The following is a 21,342-nucleotide window of genomic DNA, read 5'->3' as shown; positions in this document are numbered from 1 at the left end:
TGTTACTTCATATGGAGCACTTCCAACCTGCCCAGCATTTTATGTAAGCCACATGAAAACCTTAGAAATTGTTATTATTCCCTTTCTGCAGACTAGGACAGTGAGGTTCAGAGTGTTCAAGTGTTTTGTCCCCATACAGAATCCTCGTAGGGAGAGAACCAGAATTTCACTGAGCTCCGATTTGGAAGACTTTGTTTTGTGGAATTCACCAAGCTTCCTCTTCCCTGCAGTCTGGCAACTGAGAATGAAGAAGGCCAATAAGCTCCAGAAGGAGGTTTCTCCCTTTCACTCACCCAGAAGCTCGCTGACAATAAGCCCAGAAAGTAGCACTGTGCCCATCACATAGTAGGTGTTCATTAAATATTGTTAAACAAACCGGGAAAAGAGGAATCTATCTTTCTGGTTCTTCTAATGCAAATGCACTCACTTTAGCCTCCCAGTAGGTCACTGGGAGGTTTTCAACTGTGACATTTCTATTATTTTTAAATATTTCCTTTCTTACTGGAAGTAAAATGTAAATTATTTCTCAATCTCTGTAATTTTGTATCAGGGCATATTATCGCAACCCGTGCACTGAAGGGGTGTGAGTGAGTCCTGATATCTTGTTTTTGATTGTCTGTTTTTTAACTGAGGTTTATGTTCATTAAAGACCACCCTAGAGGTAATAGTCAGTTAATCATTACTTGCTATGTCCTGTATGTAGACCCTAGGGAATAAAAATCAACTTGGAGTAAAATGAACTTATTAGGAATACCTGCAAAAATTTTTTAATAAATATTTAATGCCTTAGATAGGTTTGAATACAAAATTGGCTATATAAAAAATAGTATTGGAATAAAAGTAAAATCCAATCTTATTGAGTTTTTAAATTGCTGGCAAACCAACAGGGCACATGGCAAATTTCTTCCCAAATAAGATTATTGCTTTCCCCAAAAACAATCTGAATGTTTAAAAGCAGATGAATATGTCAGGAATGATGACACTATCACTTTGTGGAATGTTGTAAATGATGTCTGAGGACAAAGATAAACAATATAAAACATCACATATTATCATATAAACCTGAGTACTTCCCAAAGGGATTTCCAAAGTATTTCAGGGAATGCTGGAAATTCTTCAATCCTTTGAAATTACATCTCCAAAATAGATCCTCTTTTGGCAATGAACTTTGGTCAGTGAAAGTCTAGTGGTACATGGTTTGTTAGTGTAAGTATGCATATTTTATTTAAAATATTTGTTTATTTAATATTGTGAAACTTTCCAATAAAATATTATCTCAGAGTATAATAAAAGTCCATTTTGATGCTAAATGTGTGGAACAGTACTATTACACGCCTTTAAATTCATCGACCGATATGCTCAGTAGCAGATTTGCCATCCTAGACCTGCAGAGGAACTCAGAGGAGCTGGCAATTTCTTGAAATAACAGTGTACACATCATTTCAAGAGAGATGAGAAGTATCAATCATTAGTTTTTCGTTGTGAGACCTTAACTGTTCATTGATTGCTTTCTCATATGTGCCCCGACCATGGGGCTTCAGCAGACCGAGTGACCCTTTGCTCAAGCCAGCGACCTTGAGTCCAAGCTGTTGAGCTTTTGCTCAAACCAGATGAGCCCATGCTCAAGCTGGTGACCTCGGGGTCTCGAACCTGGGTCCTCCGCATCCCAGTCCGATGCTCTATCCACTGCGCCACCACCTGGTCAGGCCCATGCCTCAGTTTTTCATCTGAAAGATAGGAATGATAATACTAATACCTACCTTATGGAATCATTGGGAGTGTTAAATGAACTAACACTTGGGAAGCACTCACATGGTACCTGGCACGGAGTAAGTACTCAGTGTTCGTTGATGTATTTGTTTCCTGGGGCTAATGTAACAAATTACCATAAACCAAGGGGCTTAAAACAACAGAAATGTATTCTCTGGCAGTTCTGAAGGTCGATACTCTGAAGTCGAGGTCTTGGTAGGCTTGATCCTTTTGAAGGCTCTGAGGGAGAATCTGGCCCATGCGTCCCTTCTAGTGGCTGCTGGTGTCCTTGGCGGTGTTTGGCTTGTGGCCGCAATACTCTGCTCTCTGTGTCCATCTTCACGTGGCGGCCCCTCTGAAACCGTGTGTCTCAAATTTCATCTCCTTTCTCTTATAAAGACACCGATCATTGGATTGAGGACCCACCCTAAAGCCAGGATGGTCTCATTGCAAGAACCTTAACATAATTACATCTGCAAAGACCCTATTTCAAGATAAGGTCATATTAGTAGGTACAGAGAGTTAGGATTTAGACATATCTTTTGGGGACTTTTCAATCCATTACAGTTGTCATAATTATTATTTTCAATTCAGGAGATTATTATCTCTTTTCTAGACTCTGAATATGGTTTTCCTACCTACAGTCTTCACACAACAATTCATTCTCAAAAAGTAGTCCCAATTCTGGGCTATTGTATAATAAATAACACAGGGGTGCATATGTTCACTCGATTAAGTATGTTGAGTTTCTTCAGATGTATCCCCAGAAATAGAATCAATGCGTCACGAAGCAGTTTCATTTTGAATTTGAGAACACTGTACTGCTTTCCACAGTGGCTGCACCAATTTGTGATCCCACCAATAGTGCACGAGGGTTCCCTTCTACTCCACACCCTTACCAACACTCGTTGTTTGTTAATTTATTGATGATAGCCATTCTGACAGGTGTGAGGTGGTATCTTATTGTGGTTTTCATTTGCATTTCTCTGATGATTAGTGACACTGAGCATCTTCTCAAGTCTATTGGCCATATATATGTTCTCTTTGGAGAAGTGTCCATTCAGGTCCTTTGCCCATTGTTAAAATGAACTACTTTTTTGGTTTTGAGTTTTAAAAGTTCTTACAAATTTTGGATATTAACTCCTTATCAGATGTATTGTTGGCTAATATATTCTTCCACTCAGTGGGTTGTCTTTCATTTTAAAAATGATTTTTTTTTTTTTGCTGTGCAAAAGCTTTTTAGTTTGATGTAGTTCCATTTATTCTTTCTTTTGTTTCCCTTGCCCAAGTGATATATCAGAAAAAATATATTGCTATGAGAAATGTCAGAGATTTTACTGCCTACATTTTCTTCTAGGATTTTTATGGTTTTGAGTCGAACATTTAAGTCTTAAATCCATTTTATTCTTGTGTATGGTATAAGAAGGTGATCACTTTTCTTGCACTTATCTGACCAATTTTCCCAACACCATTTTTTGAAAAGACTATCTTCACCCCATTGTATGTTTTTGCCTTCTTTGTCAGATATTAATTGACTTTATAAAGGTGTGGGTTTATTTCTGGGCTCTCTATTCTGTTCCATTTTTCTATATGTCTGTTTTTACGCCAGTACCATGCTGTTTTGATTATCATGGTCTTGAAGTACAGTTTGATGTCGGGTAGGGTAATTTCTCCAACTTTGCTCTTCTTTCTCAAGATTGCTGTGGTTATTCAGGGTCTTTGTGGCTCCATATAAATTTTTGGAGTATTTATTCTAGTTCTGTGAAACACACCATTGCTATCTTGATAGGAATTGCGTTGAATTTATAGATCACTTTGGGTAGTATGGACATTTTAATGACGTTAATTCTTCTAATCCATGAACACCGTATATATGCTTCCACTTATTTGTATCTTCTTCCATTTCTTTCTTCAGTGCCTTATAATTTTCTTAGTACAAGTCTTTTACTTCCTTAGTTAATTTATTTTTAGGTATTTTATTCTTTTTAAAGCAATGGTAAATGGGACTGTTTCTTAGTTTCCCTTTCTGCTAGCTCATTATTGGTGTATTAAAATGCAACTGATTTCTGAATATTTATTTTGTATCCTGCTACTTTCCAGAATTCATTTATCAGTTCTAGAACTTTTTGGTGGCATCTTTAGGGTTATTCGGAGATTCTAATAAAGTCAGTCTGGGGTAGACTCAGTGATTTGTGGGAGGTTAAAAGTACAGATTCCATCTCTGCTCCATTTGCTCTGTGTGACCTTAGGTTGTTTCTTAATTTTTCATTTCTGAAGTAGAGAAAATAATAGTGCCTCTTATAGAACTGTGGTGAGTTAATATAGTAGCAATAAAAGTTTGACATTTTTGAGTGTTCAATAAGGTTACCTGCAATCCCTGTATCGTCGTCATCGTCGTCGTCATCATCATCATCATCATCATCATCATCATTGAGATACTAGATCAGTAGTTCTTAATCCCAGCTGCACAATAAAAATCACCTGGGAGATCTGAAAGCAGATTCTGATATAGTTGGTCCGGAGTGGGTCTTGGAAAGGTATTTTTTTTAAGCATCCCAGGTTTAATTTACACTCCCAGCTGAGACTTAGCAGGCCCTGGATTAGCGCTTCTGAAACTTGCACGTGATTCACCAGAGAATCTAGTAAAAATGCAGATTTTGATTCAGAAGGTTTCAGGCATGCCTAGAATCGCATTTCAACGGTGATGCCGATGTTGCTGTCCACAGAGCACACTATGAGTCGCAGGCTTTGGAGCAACCCCCACTGAGAACAAGCAGACACAACCCACAGCTTGGTCGGAGATTCAGTGTCAACACAGGAATAGATTGTGACAGAGGCCGTGTGGTCCTGCTTACATCCAGGCCCACCAGACACCTTGTGCTACACTCTGACTGGAAGCTTCTCTGGCCGCTCACTAAGACAGCCAAACCCCACGAGGCTCTCTCTGACTCCTCTGATAAGACATGTCAAATGAACATTCATTACTGTCCCCGGAGTCCTTTCGAAGACATTTAAGGAAACACCGCACACTTATCACTTAGCTCTTCAGGTTATGCAGCTCAGGGTCATCGCTTTGCCCATAAAAGGGTCATTAGTGTGTGTCTAAGCTGCTGAGTCAATGACCTTCTCGCGTGGGAATAGTATTGTTGCCTCTATTTTTGGCACAAATGATTTGAGTGTTTTTCAAACATCATTAAATGCCGAAGTCCTTGGCCCTTGATTTGATCCAGGTGTGACAACTCAGAGCCCACAGTCAAACTGGGCAAATGAGGAGGGAGGAAGATTAACATCAGAGCTGGCTAACAGGCATAGGATATTAATGCTCCAAGCTTGCACCTGCATCTTCTTGCAAACTCCTTGTGGTTTCCTTCCTCTAAGCTGCCTTCTGCAAGGTTTAAGTTTTAAGCAGAGGGCTCTGCTCTTGGGTGGAGGACATGGGATTCAGAGCTTCATGAAATCACCCTGAAGACAAAGCTGAGAGCATCTTCATTTATCTGAATGTATCTGCCATCACAGCATCTGTGTGCTGTGTGTCAGTTAGGCACAAACAGTAAGTCATTTAAATACCTGATTACAAAGACTCTTCCTTTTTACATGGCAAACCTATCCTGAGGTTTTTTATATTTTGTGGTTCCTAAAATCTGGAGTCAATACTAATTAAGAGTTTTGGGGTTTTGTTTTTTTTTTTTGAAGAAGGCTTGCGTTATCTATCATCTTCCTCACCAGAACAATGAAAGCCAACACAGACCTTACCATGTATCGCACGAAGTAGGTATTATTAGGCTCAGCTTACCTGGGATGAAATTGAGGCACAGGGAAGTTAAGTACCTTGCCCAGGCTCCCCTGCCTAATAAATACGAACTCAGAGCATCCTGGCACAGATGCTCATGACCGCTGCACTGGACTCCTTTTGTGCGAAGGCTGCTCCTCGACCTTGACGAGAGCGCTCAGTATCTGCCAGGCCTGGGCCAAGGGCTCCCCATGCATTATTTGCCCTTAAAGCACCCACATGGACAAGGCACTGTTAATTTCATTTTCTGATTGAAGGAGGTGATCAGAGGGAAATGATGCCATTGCCCCAAGTTTACACTCCACCTTGTAAGCGCTCGAGCTGGGGTTTGAATCCACGGGGTCCACGTCCCTCCTCCTTAGCTGACTCTGGCTTCTTGCTCCCTGCGATTCCTCTACTCCAACCCCCAAGAGAAGGTGTCCTGGATCTGCCCATGGACTGCTTCCATCAGTGCTCTCCTGTGCCCACCCCACCAAAGTGCCTTTTGCCATGTCAGGTAACATGTTCACAGGTTCCCAGGGTCAGGATGTGGGCATCTTTGGATGCCGTTATTCTGTCTACACGAATACACAGTTCCATCCTTCCCTCATATGACTCCTGCATGATCCCCCATCTGGTCTCCTGCTCACATCTTCTTCCCTCCCTCATCACTGGCCACCAGAGTGATCTTTTGCAGTCTAAGCACATCCTTTCACAGCTTGTCAAAACCCTTCCAAGGTCACGGTCTGACCGGCGACTCTCTGGCCTCCTATCTCACTACTCGTCCCTCTGCTCCCTCTGCTCCTGTCACCCTGGTCTCCTGGCTATGCCTCCAATGTGCTGAAGCTTTCCATTTGCTGTTCCCTGATGCTGGGTCACTCTTCTCTCAGTATTTGCGTGGCTCTGTCATTCACTCCACTCGGGTCTCTCTGATGGAGTGTCGTGTCTTTATTTCAATACCACTGTCTTTCCTTTGTGTGGTTGGTTTTCTTCAGATCGTTTCTGAAGGCATAGTGTAGGTGTCCCTACTTTTAATGTCTCTCTCCCTTCCTTGGAATGGAAGTGCACAAAGGCAGCTTCTTTGCTGTGTTCTCTGCAGATCCCCAGTATCCAGGACAATGCCTGGGGTGAAGTGTGCGCCCAACACCTGGGAGGGGCGGAAAGAAGGAAGGAAGGAAGGAAAGAAGGAAAGAAAAAAAGAATGATGAAAGAAGTCACTTAGTTGGCTGTCCTGTTTTTGGTTGTTGTCTGAGGTCTTATCTCTTAGGGAGGATGCTACTACAAGTCTCTGGAAAGGAAAGGAATTACCATATTTCTCCATGTATAAGATGCCCCATGTATAAGACACATCTTAATTTTGGGGCAGGAAATTTGAAAAAAATATTTATTACATAAAGTTATTGAGCTTAAGTTTTATTCATCATAAAATTCATACAACTCCTCATCACTGTCAAAACTCCCATCCATTAGCTTGCCCTCATCTGTGTCTGATGACAAATCACTGTCTTCATATATTGCCTAGTCCTCAGTTACTTCTATGGCATTTGAAATGCCACTACTATATAAGATGCACCCAGTTTTTAGACCCCAAAGTTTTCTAAAAAAGTTGTGCCGTATACATGGGGAAATATGGTACTTTTACCTCTTTCAAATACATATTATTTATTATAGGGTTGAATCGTCCCAACATTTAAACAGTCCCACACAGGAACACACACTCCCAACAGCGCAAGCTTGTTACCTAATGTCATTAATCTGCCACTTAGAAGCTGTGTGACCGGGAAATCTGTGTGTCAATATCCTCATCTGTAAAATGGGTATGATAATAATATTTCTGTGCTCGTAGGGCTGTTATGAGGATTACATTCATTAAAGTTTGCAAACCACTTAGAAGGGACCCAGGGGCAGAACAAGCATCATGTAAGAGTGTTTGCAAAAACCAGACGTTTACACTTAAATCCAAACTATTCTCTCCAATACTCAATTCAACCTTTATTGATTTAGAAAAACATTTGGAAACTTTCAGTTATTACTTTAAATCAATTTGTTCCTGCTTCATTGTTTACATGCCTGTTAAAGCTAAGTGGCAATAGTGGATCTTGGCTCATTTCTCTTTTTTCCACCAGCAGTCATATTCTCACCAAATAAGTGTTTCCTCTATGGACTAGGGTTGTTACTGAGGGTTGTTCTTTTTTTCCTTTTTTTTTTTTAATTAATAGGATTATCAAATTTAGGGCTTTCCTTGCTCAGAGGGCAAGTGTGAAATCTTAAGTCTGCTCTGTAGTCCTTCCTAAAAAGACAGGATCCTTTGCCTGGCTTTCAAGGGCACTGGGGTTTGGAACCTGACACTCATTTGTTGCTAGCCTCATTAGGTCACCACCTTGGAAAGGCGTCTTCCCCCTACTAAGGAAAAGCCTGCTCCATTTGTTTTGGCTTCAACTGACTTAACAGTGTATAGAATTCAGGGATAGACTGTTTTCCTTGGAAGCTGGAGGGCCCCGTGGTTTTGGATCAAGCGTGAGTTCTTGCTAGGAGTTCCAAACTGGAAGTCAAATGACATCACCCAGCCATGATGGGGTTGGGGCGAAGGTGGGGCAGGTCTTTGGAAAGTGGATTTTGAATAGTGGTGGCTATTTCTTCATTATGGTGTCTAATGAAGGAGAAGCTAATGCTGTTTGAGGGTGATGTGGACAAACCATTTTATTATCCTGTTCAAAGGCAAGATAATATCTGTTCTTATATCTGGTTTTGTTAGTTTTTACTGTTTCCATCTAAAGTAGAAAGTGTTTTTTTAAATATTTTTTTATTTACTCATTTTAGAGAGGAGAGAGAGAGAGAGAGAGAGAGAGAGAGTGTGTGTGTGTGTGTGTGAGAGAGAGAGAGAGAGAGAGAGAGAGAGAGAGAGAGAGAGAAGGGCAAGGAAGGAGCAGGAAGCATCAACTCCCATATGTGCCTTGACCAGGCAAGCCCAGGGATTTGAACTGGTGACCTCATTGTTCCAGGTCGATGCTTTACCCACTGCGCCACCACAGGTCAGGCCCTAGAAAGTGGTTTTTAAGGCAATCGTGTGAGGCAACCCATTTAAGAATGGGTTGAAAGGATACCTACTGTATACAGATGCAAGATAGACCCCTTCTGGGAGAGACTGAGTGACGGCCACTGTAGGACTAAGGGCTGGATGGGTATAAAGGCAGATGAGGCTTTTGGTCAGGAGAAAGCCAGTAGAGGTAGCCTGCCCTCAAGTAGGGTCCTCTGGAGCCTGTGCCTATTCTCTGCCAGCTGCTGAGAGTGGGAACGAATGAAGGGCAACCCTCAGAGTAGACAGTGGGCAGCTTGAGCAGCCATTGGCTAGGGAAAGAGTGATACAGGACTGAGCAGGAGTGACCAGGACTTCTGCTGATTTGCATTAATGACCAAGGTGAGCATACTGGCTCTTGGAGATAAACTCCCTCTCTTGCTTCTCTGAATTCCTCTGATATTCTAGGTTCCAGAGAAGAATTTTTTTAATTTTTTTTTTTTTTTTTTTTGGTATTTTTCTGAAGCTAGAAATGGGGAGAGACAGTCAGACAGACTCCCGCATGCGCCCGACCGGGATCCACCCGGCACGCCCACCAGGGGCTATGCTTTGCCCACCAGAGGGCGATGCTCTGCCCCTCTGGGGCGTCGCTCTGTCGCGACCAGAGCCACTCTAGCGCCTGGGGCAGAGGCCAAGGAGCCATCCCCAGCGCCCGGGCCATCTTTGCTCCAATGAAGCCTTGGCTGCGGGAGGGGAAGAGAGAGACAGAGAGGAAGGGGGGGGGTGGAGAAGCAAATGGGCACTTCTCCTATGTGCCCTGGCTGGGAATTGAACCCGGGTCCCCCGCACGCCAGGCCGACGCTCTACTGCTGAGCCAACCGTCCAGGGCCCAGAGAAGAATTTTTTTTAAACCAAAGGTCCATGGGTCTTCTAAGGGTGTCTGTGGAAGACTTCAAAGGCTTCCTGAAAGCTCAGAAATTGTATGCAAAATGTTGTGTGCATGTGCACTGCTCTGGGAAGGAGTCCATAGTTCATAACAGAGTCTCAGAAGGGTTCTGTGCTCGGCCTTCCTGCAAAGCTTAGAACCACTGTGGCATCCTAGATCACAGCGAAGGATTCTGTGCTCGGCCTTCCTGCAAAGCTTAGAACCACTGTGGCATCCTAGATCACAGCGCAGGATACTCTGTGCTTTTGTCTCTTGGGCTATGTGCAGAATTTGGCAAAGCCAAATGTCACAGAAAGGTTTACGGCATCAAAAGACCTTGGATTGCAAATTCTAGAGTTAAGAGGCAAGGATCCAGGCCATTCATGAGGGAGTGCTGGTCTAGTCTGGAGGGCCGTGTGGGCCTCTCTGGTCTCTTAGCTCAGGCTGTAATCACAAATTCCCGTCGACTGGGTGGCTGACACAGCACCGTTTACCACTCACGGTGCCAGAGTCTGGAAAGTCTGAGGTCAGGGCGCCAACAGACTTGGTTCCTGGTGAGGCCTTCCTTCCTGGCTTGTAGACAGCTGTCCTGGGGCTGTGTCTTCACATGGTGGAGGGGGGAGAGAGGAAAGCTCTCTCCTCTCTCTTCCTGTAAAGGTCCTAATCCCATCCCGAGGGCTCTACTCGCACAATCTAATCGCCTCTCAGAGGCCCCATTTCTGTCACACTGGGGATTAGGGTTTCAATATATGAATCTTGGGGGGGACACAAACATGCAGTCCATAGCACCTGGTGCTGGGCTGAATAAACAACTCAGGAGTTTTTATTCAAATGCAGGCACATCTACATAGAAACACATCCAGAGTGATACAGATAACAGCGGATACTCAAGACCGTGTTCGTATTACAAAGAGTATTCACTGAGCACGTACAGTAGTAGGCCAGGGGCTTTAGATACGTGACCCCACTGGGTCATCACGATAACCCTGTAAAATGGATACTGTTATCGTGCCCATTTTATGGTAGAATGACTTAAGCTCAAGTATGTCTAACAAATTTTTCAACGTCATTAAGTGGTAGAATTGGGATTTAAGGTCAGGTTTGCCCAGTTCATGTTTCCTCCCAACTGAAGTAAACAGCCATCACGGTGGCTCTTGGGACATTGCTTTATCTGATGGAAAGTCACATGCTATGTTAGGAATTGGGAGGAATAACCACTTTTCCTTCCCGAAGGGACTGTCAGGCATACCCTGTGGGAGTGGGATTTTTGCATCTCTGTGGAGTTAACATGAGAAGACTTGGAAAGTTGGGAAAAGGAGGGGGAGGCTGCATTCCAGGCATAGCTCATGGTATGAGAAAGCACCAAATTTGGAGAGGGACAAACAGATGAAGAAGGTGTCAAGTTCTCTGGGGAGGAGTAGAGGCTACTGGAGGCTAAAAACAGAGTAAAGCTCTGGCAGGATGCTTTGGTGACTTAGCTGAGCCTCACACAAAGGAGAACCAGACCTCAGAGGGACCCTCCCCTCTCCTGCCCCACAGAGGGAAGTTCCACACAGTGAAGGGGACACAGTCCCAGATGAAAACTGACTGCCTGTGCTACAGGGAGCTCTTCAGTTCTAGCACAGACCTAACGCTCTGGTCCCAGGAACAGCTATCTTAATAGCAACGACTTGTCCACTTGCAAATGATCATTTAACAAGGGCCAGACTTAGGAATAAGTGAAAGGTAAGGATTTAGAGGAGGAAAGACAGTAACTGAATGGGAAGAGGGAAATCAAGACCAACAGGTGGCACCTGTGTCCTCACACAAGCATCAACAAACTTGTATCCAGTCATGGGTGCACAGTTCTGAGTCCAGCCTCGATCTTGCAATGTAAGACCCTCCCTGTCCTCCACCTCCACCCCAGAAAGGTTGCCCGGACAGAGAAAACAACGGGAACAGCATCACCACAGAAGGCAAGCTCAAATTTGCATCAGAAGTAGCCCTGCCAGCTGCCCTGCTAGCTCTCCCCATCAGGACCGTCACTGCTTTTACTGGTGGGGCTTGGAAGGCTGCCGAGTGTCCATCTCTGAATAGTGGGATCAGGTTTGGGAGCTCCTAGGAATCTGGGGGCCGCTTTCTCTGACACACAAGATCTGAGTCTTGTTTGTGCTCACTCCCTTCTCGGAAGCCAAGGCTGCAGACGCTGCAATGAAAACACACACGTTCCTTGGTCAAGTCAGCACAGGCTCCATGCTTGGAGGCTCTGGAGAGGCTGCCTTCCACGTGCTGGAGCTCCCCCAGTGCTCCAGGCTCCCACGCAGGGACTGCCTCTGTTTCCGCCCCCCCCCCCAGCAAAGATGCCTTCCCCTCTGGTGGGATAAATTTAGCTCTGAATGAATGCAGAAAAGGAGAGTGCGTCAATGTAAACACAGACCAAAAAGCTTTCAAGTACAAGTCTCTCTCTCTCTCTCTCTCTCTCTCTCTCTCTCTCTCACACACACACACACACACACACACACGATTGGCATGAAAGATCCAAGTCATTCTGTTTCCTTTTCTCTTGCCTCTCTCTGCTTCTTCCATCTCATGTTTGGGCCCCTGCACTCTTTTCTGTATTTATTTAAGCTAATACTATATGTAATTCAGAAAACAAGGCTGTTTGTCTTTGGACAAATGAGACAGAAGTCACTTGAATGACTTAGAAATATCAAGACGTCCAAGAGAGACTTCAGTGGGGTCAGTCACTTTTGTTTATTGGTTTGATTGTCTTAGAAACCCACCATAAACACGGAAGCCTCTTTTCTCCTGGTGGGCCCAGCCTGTTGTGTGATCCTCCGAACGTGTCCCTGCTGACCTGTCAGCATCTCCCTAAGTCCCTAGCTAAAGTCACCCCTTTCACTGTGGTCCTTAAGCACACAGAGCATGTATAGTTCTCAAAGCACTTTCTCACTAATGAGTTCCTTTCATCCTTAGAAGAACCTTGTGGGGAAGTTGGGTATTCCTATTCGTAGTTTACAAATAGACAATTGCAGCTCAGAGTGCAATTAAGGAACTTGTCTGAGGTCGTACAGTTAGTGGCCAAGTTAGAATTAGGGCCTAGAATTGAGACTCTGTCCGGTGCTCTCTCTACTCTGCCTTGAACTGCTTCTCGTGAAGGTGATTCAGCCAGGAGGCTGAGCTGGGAAGGTTGCCTATTAGTCAGAAGCAATTTTTAGGACTGTTACCTCTCATTGATACAGGCTCAAAGGGGCTAAACATGAGTTGGGTCCACATTGCCAGTGTATGAAGGGTGGCTAGGGTTGGACATGGAGTATTAAGATCTTGGACACTCCAAAGCGCATTGGAAAGGCTCGGCATCCATAGGTGGTAAGAGCTGAAGCTAGACTTCCCAAGTTCACTGTTCATTCCCCGAACAGGAGGGTACACGGGATTGAGTGGATAGGCCGCTGCCCCTGCACTGCCAGCCCCACAGGAAATCTCTCTGTTGTCAGCAGTGCTGACTTGCTGAATGGGTATGACATTATCCAATCTCGGCCAACAATAAAAGTGTTGATGACCACACTACAAAAAAGGGATTCCAAGCTGACGGAGCACATCATGGTCATTGTATTCAGGCAAACTAGACTGTCCCCTAAGCTCTCTGAGAAGCTGATGACCCCATTGTGTCTATTGGCATTAGAGAACCAGAGTGGGCGTCCCAACGCCTTTTCCACTTTGTAGCTGATTCACACCCACACCGAGAATCGACTCCACCAAGGAGAGCTTTTCACATATAGGCATGTATCTCTCCTAAACCCTCCAAAGTTAAGCTTTCCTTTCCACTCGTTCTTAGGACTTAATCCGTCTCCTCTCAGGGGTCCCATCATTCTGTCTAAATAATAATTATTAAGTTGATCCACTCCAAAAGATAAGAATGTAGGTATCTATGAATCATTAAAAGGAGAGTCTGGTGAAAAAATTTCTAGACAATGAATGACACAGAGCAGAATTGTTCCTTTTAAAAGATGAAGAAAGAAGTATGAGAGAACTATAAGAATACCAAAGGTTCATTAAAAAAAAAAGCCTACATAAAAGGGTATATAAAATCAAGTCACTCACTTAATTTGGTCCATGACATTTTTAAAAATATTTTTTATTATAATTTTATTTTTTTAATGGGGTGACATCAATAATCAGGATACATATATTCAAAGAAAACATGTCCAGGTTATCTTGTCGTTCAATTATGTTGCATACCCATCACCCAAAGTCAGATTGTCCTCCGTCACCTTCTATCTAGTTTTCTTTGTGTCCCTCCTCCTCCTCCTTCCCCTCTCCCTCTCCCCCCCCCCCGTAACCACCACACTCTTATCAATGTCTCTTAGTCTCACTTTTATGTCCCTCCTACGTATGGAATAATGCAGTTTCTGGTTTTTTCTGATTTACTTATTTCACTCTGTATAATGTTATCAAAATCCCACCATTTTGCTGTAAGTGATCCAATGTCATCATTTCTTATGGCTGAGTAGTATTCCATAGTGTATATGTGCCACATCTTCTTTATCCAGTCATCTATTGATGGGCTTTTTGGTTGTTTCCATGTCCTGGCCACTGTGAACAATACTGCAATGAACATGGGGCTGCATATGTCTTTACGTATCAATGTTTCTGAGTTTTTGGGGTATATACCCAGTAGAGGGATTGCTGGATCATTAGGTAGTTCTATTTTCAGTTTTTTGAGGAACCACCATACTTTCTTCCATAATGGTTGTACTACTTTACATTCCCACCAACAGTGGATGAAGGTTCCTTTTTCTCCACAGCCTCTTCAACATTTGCTATTGCCTGTCTTGTTAATAATAGCTAATCTAACAGGTGTGAGGTGGTATCTCATTGCAGTTTTGATTTGCCTTTCTCTGATAACTAAAGAAGATGAGCATCTTTTCATATATCTGTTGGCCATTTGTATTTCTTCCTGGGAGAAGTGTCTGTTCATGTCCTCTTCCCATTTTTTTATTGGATTGTTTGTTTGTTTGTTGTTGAGTTTTATGAGTTCTTTGTATATTTTGGATATTAGGCCCTTATCTGAGCAGTTGTTTGAAAATATCATTTCCCATTTAGTTGGCTGTCTGTTTATTTTGTTGTCAGTTTCTCTTGCTGAGCAAAAACTTCTTAGTCTGATGTAGTCCCATTCATTAATTTTTGCCTTCACTTCTCTTGGCTTTGGAAGGTCCATGACATTTTTAATGAAGCAATACTTAGGCTTCATTATGACTTACTGAGCCCACTCTCAAACATTTTATAGCCATTATTCTGATTTATCACAATATTCCAATGATGTCAGAGTTATTATCCCCTCATTCAAGGTGAGGAGAATGAGTCTAGAGGAATTCAAGGTAGTTCACCATTGGTGCATCTGAGGGCTGGATTCTGACTTTCTTTAGAGCCCATGCCTTTGCTCTGTGCCACACCTACCTCCCACTTCCTCATCCCACATTTCAAAACTTTTGTCAATAGCGAGACTGTAATGAACCAACATCTGAATGTCCCAGCAAGGTAATGTAGAATGACCTCTCACTACCCATCTATACTTCCTGATATTCCTCTTAAGACCTCAGTTCTTCTGCAACCCACAAAGTCACTCACCAACACTGCTGAGGGACCAGGAAGATGCCAAACTGAAATACTAACATTTATTTCTAGATAGCATCTCAGTGGCTCCTATCGGACCTGCTGTGCCATCTAGTGTGTGTGTGTCATCTAGTCAATATTGGATGACCTCTCGTGCCACCCAGCCTCATTTAGTGCCCACGCTAGCGCCCTGTTTCCGATGACCACACATTTTACAAGATCCTGGGAAAAAGAGAGTTAATACAAAAGACGAACATTTGGGAGGACTGTGGCATTCCTTTTAAAATTACTTTGTCGGAGGAAAGCTTCAAGTTACGATGGAATTTTATACTCTTCACTGCTGCTGCTCCACAGAACTTTAACTTTTACTCACTCAACAGGCCTTGGCAAGTTATCTCCCTTTCAATTTATAGAGCTCCTGTTTTCCCCACAGGGGAATAAGCTGTAATCATTTGTGGTTCCCAAAGGACTCATGCCCTAAAATAGATTTTGAAATTTTTATTGACAGAACATCTATTTTGCAAATCTAGCATTCTACATTCTCTCTGTATAATGCTGTGCAATGCATCATCTATCAGAAAAACCATTCAACAATACAGGTAGTGCTTATGCAACACAATTTAATGTCCCAGCAAAAACCAGTGATTTGTTACATGCATTATGTACTGTTGTAATAGATCTTTCCAGGTTTTGAATGCGTACAGGGCAAAAAGTCACCGATATTAACACTGGACTATGAATTCTTTGTAGTACCAAACCATAGCCTAATGTCTGGTATAGAATAGCTACTCAATAGAAGTTTATGAAAGAAATGGCAAGTTTTGGGTTATAAATGTCTATTTTGGAACAGGTTCAATGATTCTAAAGTGCTAAAATTAGAGATTTGAGGGGAGAATTGCTGGAAGAGGAGAAAATGTTTTCCCTTTGCTCTTTGGCCACGCATTAGCCATTCATTTCACATGCCTTCACATGCCTCTGTTTCACTTAGGATTCTTAGTCGCAAGCAACAGAAACTGATTCCAGCAGATAGGAGCAGAGACAGCATGGATTAAAAGTGCATTGAAGTAGCTCACAGAATAGCTGGGAAGGCTAGAGAAGGAGGCTTGGACAACGGGCAGGACCAAAGGTGAGCTACCAACCTGAAAGAATTCTCTAATGCTGTGTCTTCAAGATCCTTGGCAGGTGTGCACCCAGGACCATGCCCAGACTGCATGCCATGTCATAGATTCCAGGGGTTCTGGGGAAGTAAATGCCTGGCATTTCCCCGCTTCTATGATGAAAGGTGCCTCTGACTCTCACTGTGGCTTGTAATATGGGAATTCCCCAAAGATGGAAAGACAGCCAAAATTTATGAAAGAGTCCACCACACTTCCAGCTGGCCAAAACCCCAGGGTCCAGCGTTGTAAATTTCTTCTCTCCCTTGACTTTTTGCCATACCTGCTTTGGACAATCCTCAACACTGAGTAAACACAGTCACTGTGTATCATGGGTCTCAGCTGGTTAAAACCACTGAGGAAGTCTCAGCTGTTTAAAAGTCACACACAGTTGATCATGAGTCTTTTATCTATTTCTAGTAAACTCAGTACAATGGTTCTAAACCCATCCCTAACTGCTTCCACATCCCATAGGAATTTAATTCTGTACATGTATTCAGAGAAATGTGCCCAGCGAGACTCTGATGCATACCTCTGGCTGGCAAGCATGTTTTAGTATTTTCCCATTTCTCACTGCTTCTTTTCTATTTTTCTGAATTCCCTCACTGCTGTGTTATCAGTCTCAACCAATGACCCTTCCATCAGCTGGGGAAACGAGGCTGTCTAATGCTTATTTACTCAGTATCAACTTCTCTCTCCTTCAACTTAAAATTTCTTGTCTTTGCCCACACCATCCTCCTGCCCTGCTGTGTTAGTTCTCCTTTCTAAGGCTAAACTGGCTGTCAGTGTTCACCTGGATGCTCTCTGGTCTAACCTGAGACCCCATACTTATCTTCCTGTTGACTGTGTCTTTAACCTCATTTCCATGCTGCCCTGAAACATTCAAGTCTCACCTGATCTAACAACCCTCAGCTTGACCCTGCTTCCCATTGACCACCCTCCTGCCCCCTTTGCACCCCAACCCCTGCATCCTTCACAACCAAAGACTTGAGGGGAGTGGTTTGTACTCATGGATGCGTCTTTCCCACCATTCACTCATTCACAACTCTCCAAAATTGCTTCCAGGTTCATCTACCGCAAACACACTGCTCTTCCAGAGTCACTCGCAGCTTCCCGATGGCCCAAGCCAATGGCTTCTTCTTCGTTTGTGTCTTTGACCTCTCAGAAGCATCTGCCCCTGTTGAAAACCCTTCTCCTCCTGCTGTGGCTTTTGGTACAAGCCTCCCTCTTAAGTGTTCCTTCTACTTCTCAGATGAGACATTGTCAGCCTCCTCAGCTGGGCTCTCTCCTCTTCTCATTCTGTTTTCTCCCTCCGGCCATTCTCTTTTCTTTAGCTATAAACACAAAATACTGACATCTGGATACGTGTCACCAATCCTGATTCTTCTATCTTGATCTTTGAATCTTTCCAGCGGGTCCCTTTTAGAGGGTGCTCAGGCCCTTCTCCCATCCCGTCTCTTCTTCCATGACTCCTTGTTAAGAATGGATTCTGGTAAAATCTACATAACATAAAATTTACCAATTAAACCACTTTTCAGTGTACAGTCCAGTGACATTAAGTCGAAGCGCATTGTCAGGCTCCTCTGTGTTGAAGAACCCGGGCGCTGCAGAGACTGATCTGAGTGTCAGCCTCAGCTCTGGGCTCTGTCTGAGCCTTTCCACCTCCCCGCCTCACTTTCCTCATCTTGTCATTTTCTACTCCTGTTGCGTACACAGTCACTCTTTTCTTTTAAGATATTTTATTTATTGACTTTAGAGAGAGAAGAGAGAAAGAGAAAAGAGAGAAGGGGGAGGAGCAGGAAGCATCAACTCGTAATAGTTGCCTCTCCTATGTGCCTCGATTAAACAAGTGCATGGTTTTGAACTGGCGACCTCAGCATTCCAGGTCAATGCTTTGTCCACTGTGCCACCACAGGTCAGGCTGAATTAATAACAGTTTTATGGATGTGGGAGCAAACCCCCTCAGAGGACTTGTCCTGCTGGAGCTGGTGCTGGGATTGAAGAGAAAATGAGAGGTCTGAAGACAGTGATAGCCTTAGCCAGAGTTGAAGTTCTGGAAATATGGGAGTGGGATTGTTTTTTGGGGGTTTTTTTTAGATAAAAAGTTTATTTTTCTTTTTTTTTAAATAAATTTTTATTAATTTTAATGGGGTGACATCAATAAATCAGAGTACATATGTTCAAAGAAAACATGTCCAGGTTATCTTGCCATTCAATTATGTTGCATACCCATCACCCAAAGTCAGATTGTCCTCTGTCACCTTCTATCTAGTTTTCTTTGTGCCCCTCCCCCTCCCCCTTCCCCTCTCCTTCCCTCCCCCCCCCAACCACCACACTCTTTTCAATGTCTCTTAGTCTCGTTTTTATGTCCCACCTACGTATGGAATAATGCAGTTCTTGTTTTTTTCTGATTTACTTATTTCACTCCGTATAATGTTATTAAGATTCCACCATTTTGCTGTAAATGATCCGATGTCATCATTTCTTATGGCTGAGTAGTATTCCATAGTGTATATGTGCCACATCTTCTTTATCCAGTCATCTATTGACGGGCTTTTTGGTTGTTTCCATGTCTTGGCCACTGTGAACAATGCTGCAATGAACATGGGGCTACATGTGTCTTTACGTATCAGTATTTCTGAGTTTTTGGGGTATATACCCAGTAGAGGGATTGCTGGGTCATAAGGTAGTTCTATTTTCAGTTTTTTGAGGAACCACCATATTTTCTTCCATAATGGTTGTACTACTTTACATTCCCACCAACAGTGAATGAGGGTTCCTTTTTCTCCACAGCCTTTCCAACATTTGCTATCACCTGTCTTGTTGATAATAGCTAATCTAACAGGTGTGAGGTGGTATCTCATTGTAGTTTTGATTTGCATTTCTCTAATAACTAATGAAGACGAACATCTTTTCATATATCTGTTGGCCATTTGTATTTCTTCCTGGGAGAAGTGTCTGTTCATGTCCTCTTCCCATTTTTTTTATTGGATTGTCTGTTTGTTTGTTGGGAGTGGGATTGTTGAATCTGGCATTGGCTTTATGACACACATGGCTCCACCTCCACCTGCTTGGAAAGGGGCGGGGAAACAGTCCATCAGTAAAATTGTTCGGGTGACTGCTCCTGTCTTCTGGCAGGGTAGTAATTGCTCATCAAGTGACAGGTAAAACCTCCGTGAAAACTGAAAAGGCAATTTAGTTGAGTTGTAAGAATTTTTACCAGGAAACAGGAGATTTGGGGAAATATGATGTGTATACCTTTTAAAATGCCTTCTTAAGTTCTGCATTTAGAGAAGCATAGAGGATCTAAAGAGGACACATTGGGGTGGGGTGCTTTTTGTTGGTTTGTTTTGGGGTATTTTTTTGGTGTATAATTCATTTTGGGGGGAGGAATGTCTGCTTATGAATGTTGGTGAGTCTAGCGGGTCCCTCCTGAATGCTAAGAAGGTTTTTGTTTTTTTAACATTTATTTCCTTTTTGGACTGGTCTTACACATCTCTCATATCCTGCCCAGGGCCTGTCACACAAAAGATGCACTCTAGCACTGTCATCTGTTTCAGTGACATGAAGCATTTTAGTGACCAGATCCTACTTTCCCTTTTAGAGACTACTGAAGTCAAGATCCTCAAAGAATTTCAACCGGGAATGTCACAGGGTAATGACAGAACAGACTGCCTTTTACAAACACCTTTACATTCTTTATCTCATTCATTACTGACAACCTTGTGAGGGTAACTATTGTGATCCTCCATTTTTCTAAGGAGGAAACTGAAGTTCAGAGTGGTTAAGTGAGTTGCCCAATGTTTCACAGCTAATCAGTTGTCTAGCCCCCAGCCTAGCTGAGCACCCAGGGCTACAAACACATTTGGTCTCACACAGGCCTGGTTTGACCTATACCTCTGCTGGTGTCTTTGATGTTTGAGGACCCCACCATTAAGGCATGGGAGCAAGGCGGCCCTTCCCTATTGCAAATGTCCCCACGTGGAGCCCAAGCATCTGGCATGGGCTAGAAGGCGGCTAGAACACTTGGTGGCCACAGCTGGAACGTAAGGGCACATGCTCAGCCCCCTCTCCTCTACCAGAGGCTCCCTGCCTGGCATCTGTTCCCTGGAGGTGCCACCCGAGAGCGCGCGTCCCCTTAGGCGCGCCAGCCCTGCGCTCTAGTGGCTAGCTGTGCGCCCTCGCCCTTGGTGCCACCCGCACGGGCGCGCAGCCCTCCGTGCCTTGGGGACCCCCACTCGTACTCTGCAGCGACAGCTGCAGCACCTCCAACTGGCCTAGAGCCGCCGGGGGCCTCGGCCACAGGCCCCGCATACCCCAGGGGCGGAGCAAGGCTCCGAGACGTCAGGGCGGAGGACGAGCAACGGGGCGAGCGCGCACTCCCCGCGGCTGCCCGCGGCCCACGTTCCGGACTAGCGCAGCCGGCGGCGGCTGTGGGGAGATGCAGTTAGCGGCGGCGCTGGGGCGCAGCCAGGCGGCCGAGCGGGCGGGGGCCAGAGGCTGAGCCCGGGCCAGCCAGCCGGCCGAGCCAGCTGCGCTCACAGCTCTGCCCGCAACCCCCTGAGAGGATCCCCGCTGCCCCTCGGCTCTCCTGGGTTCTAGCGAAGCCCCCCGGGGTGCCTATCCATTTCCTTGAGTGACTACAGCGTGTGTTTGTTTTTCTTTCTTCTTTCCCCTCCCTGTGTGCCCTTCTCCAGGATGGCAGAGGCGGAATTACACAAGGAAAGGCTGCAAGCCATAGCAGTAAGTCCACTTTCATTTTATTTTTCTTGCTCTATTGTCTGGGATGCAAAGGGACCCAGAGTGTTTCGGGCCACCGACATTCCAGCACAGTAGCCGCGGGGCATGCATTTGGGGGATAAAAGTCTGTCCAGGCTCAGTTCGACTGCTTTTTCTTTTACAAGTCTGTAGATAGAACCCCCCCCCCCCCCCCCGGGCGCGCTTTGGGCTGGGGATTTGAATGTGGAAAATTGGCTTAGAAATAAGATGCTTGCTACTGGGCTTTGGGGGGAAGACTAAACAGACGCTTGGTTTAGTGGGGTGGGGGACGCGATTCCTGGAATATTATCACCCAGTGCTCAGTAATACCTCTGACTTCATACACTGAAGACAGAGAGCTCAGTGACCGGAACGGTGG

At 44.2% G+C, this 21,342-nt stretch overlaps 1 protein-coding gene across 2 annotated transcripts in view; it reads left to right on the top strand.

Moving 5' to 3' along the window:
• Nucleotides 1-21,342, top strand: part of PALM2AKAP2 (PALM2 and AKAP2 fusion) — a 449,455-nt gene that overhangs the window by 95,922 nt on the left and 332,191 nt on the right. Inside the window, exon 3 of one of the 2 annotated variants that reach the window (XM_066256553.1) lies at nt 20,903-20,948. The exons of the other annotated variant lie outside the window; for it this stretch is intronic. Within the exon in view, the coding sequence (XP_066112650.1) occupies nt 20,903-20,948 (46 nt within the window). The remainder of the gene's footprint in view (nt 1-20,902; nt 20,949-21,342) is intronic. 2 annotated transcript variants of the gene reach the window in all.

Source organism: Saccopteryx bilineata, chromosome 2, assembly GCF_036850765.1.
Source record: "Saccopteryx bilineata isolate mSacBil1 chromosome 2, mSacBil1_pri_phased_curated, whole genome shotgun sequence".
Lineage (NCBI taxonomy): Eukaryota > Metazoa > Chordata > Mammalia > Chiroptera > Emballonuridae > Saccopteryx > Saccopteryx bilineata.
The sequence above is the reverse complement of the archived record's forward strand: the minus strand, read 5'-3'. Positions and strand labels throughout refer to the sequence as shown.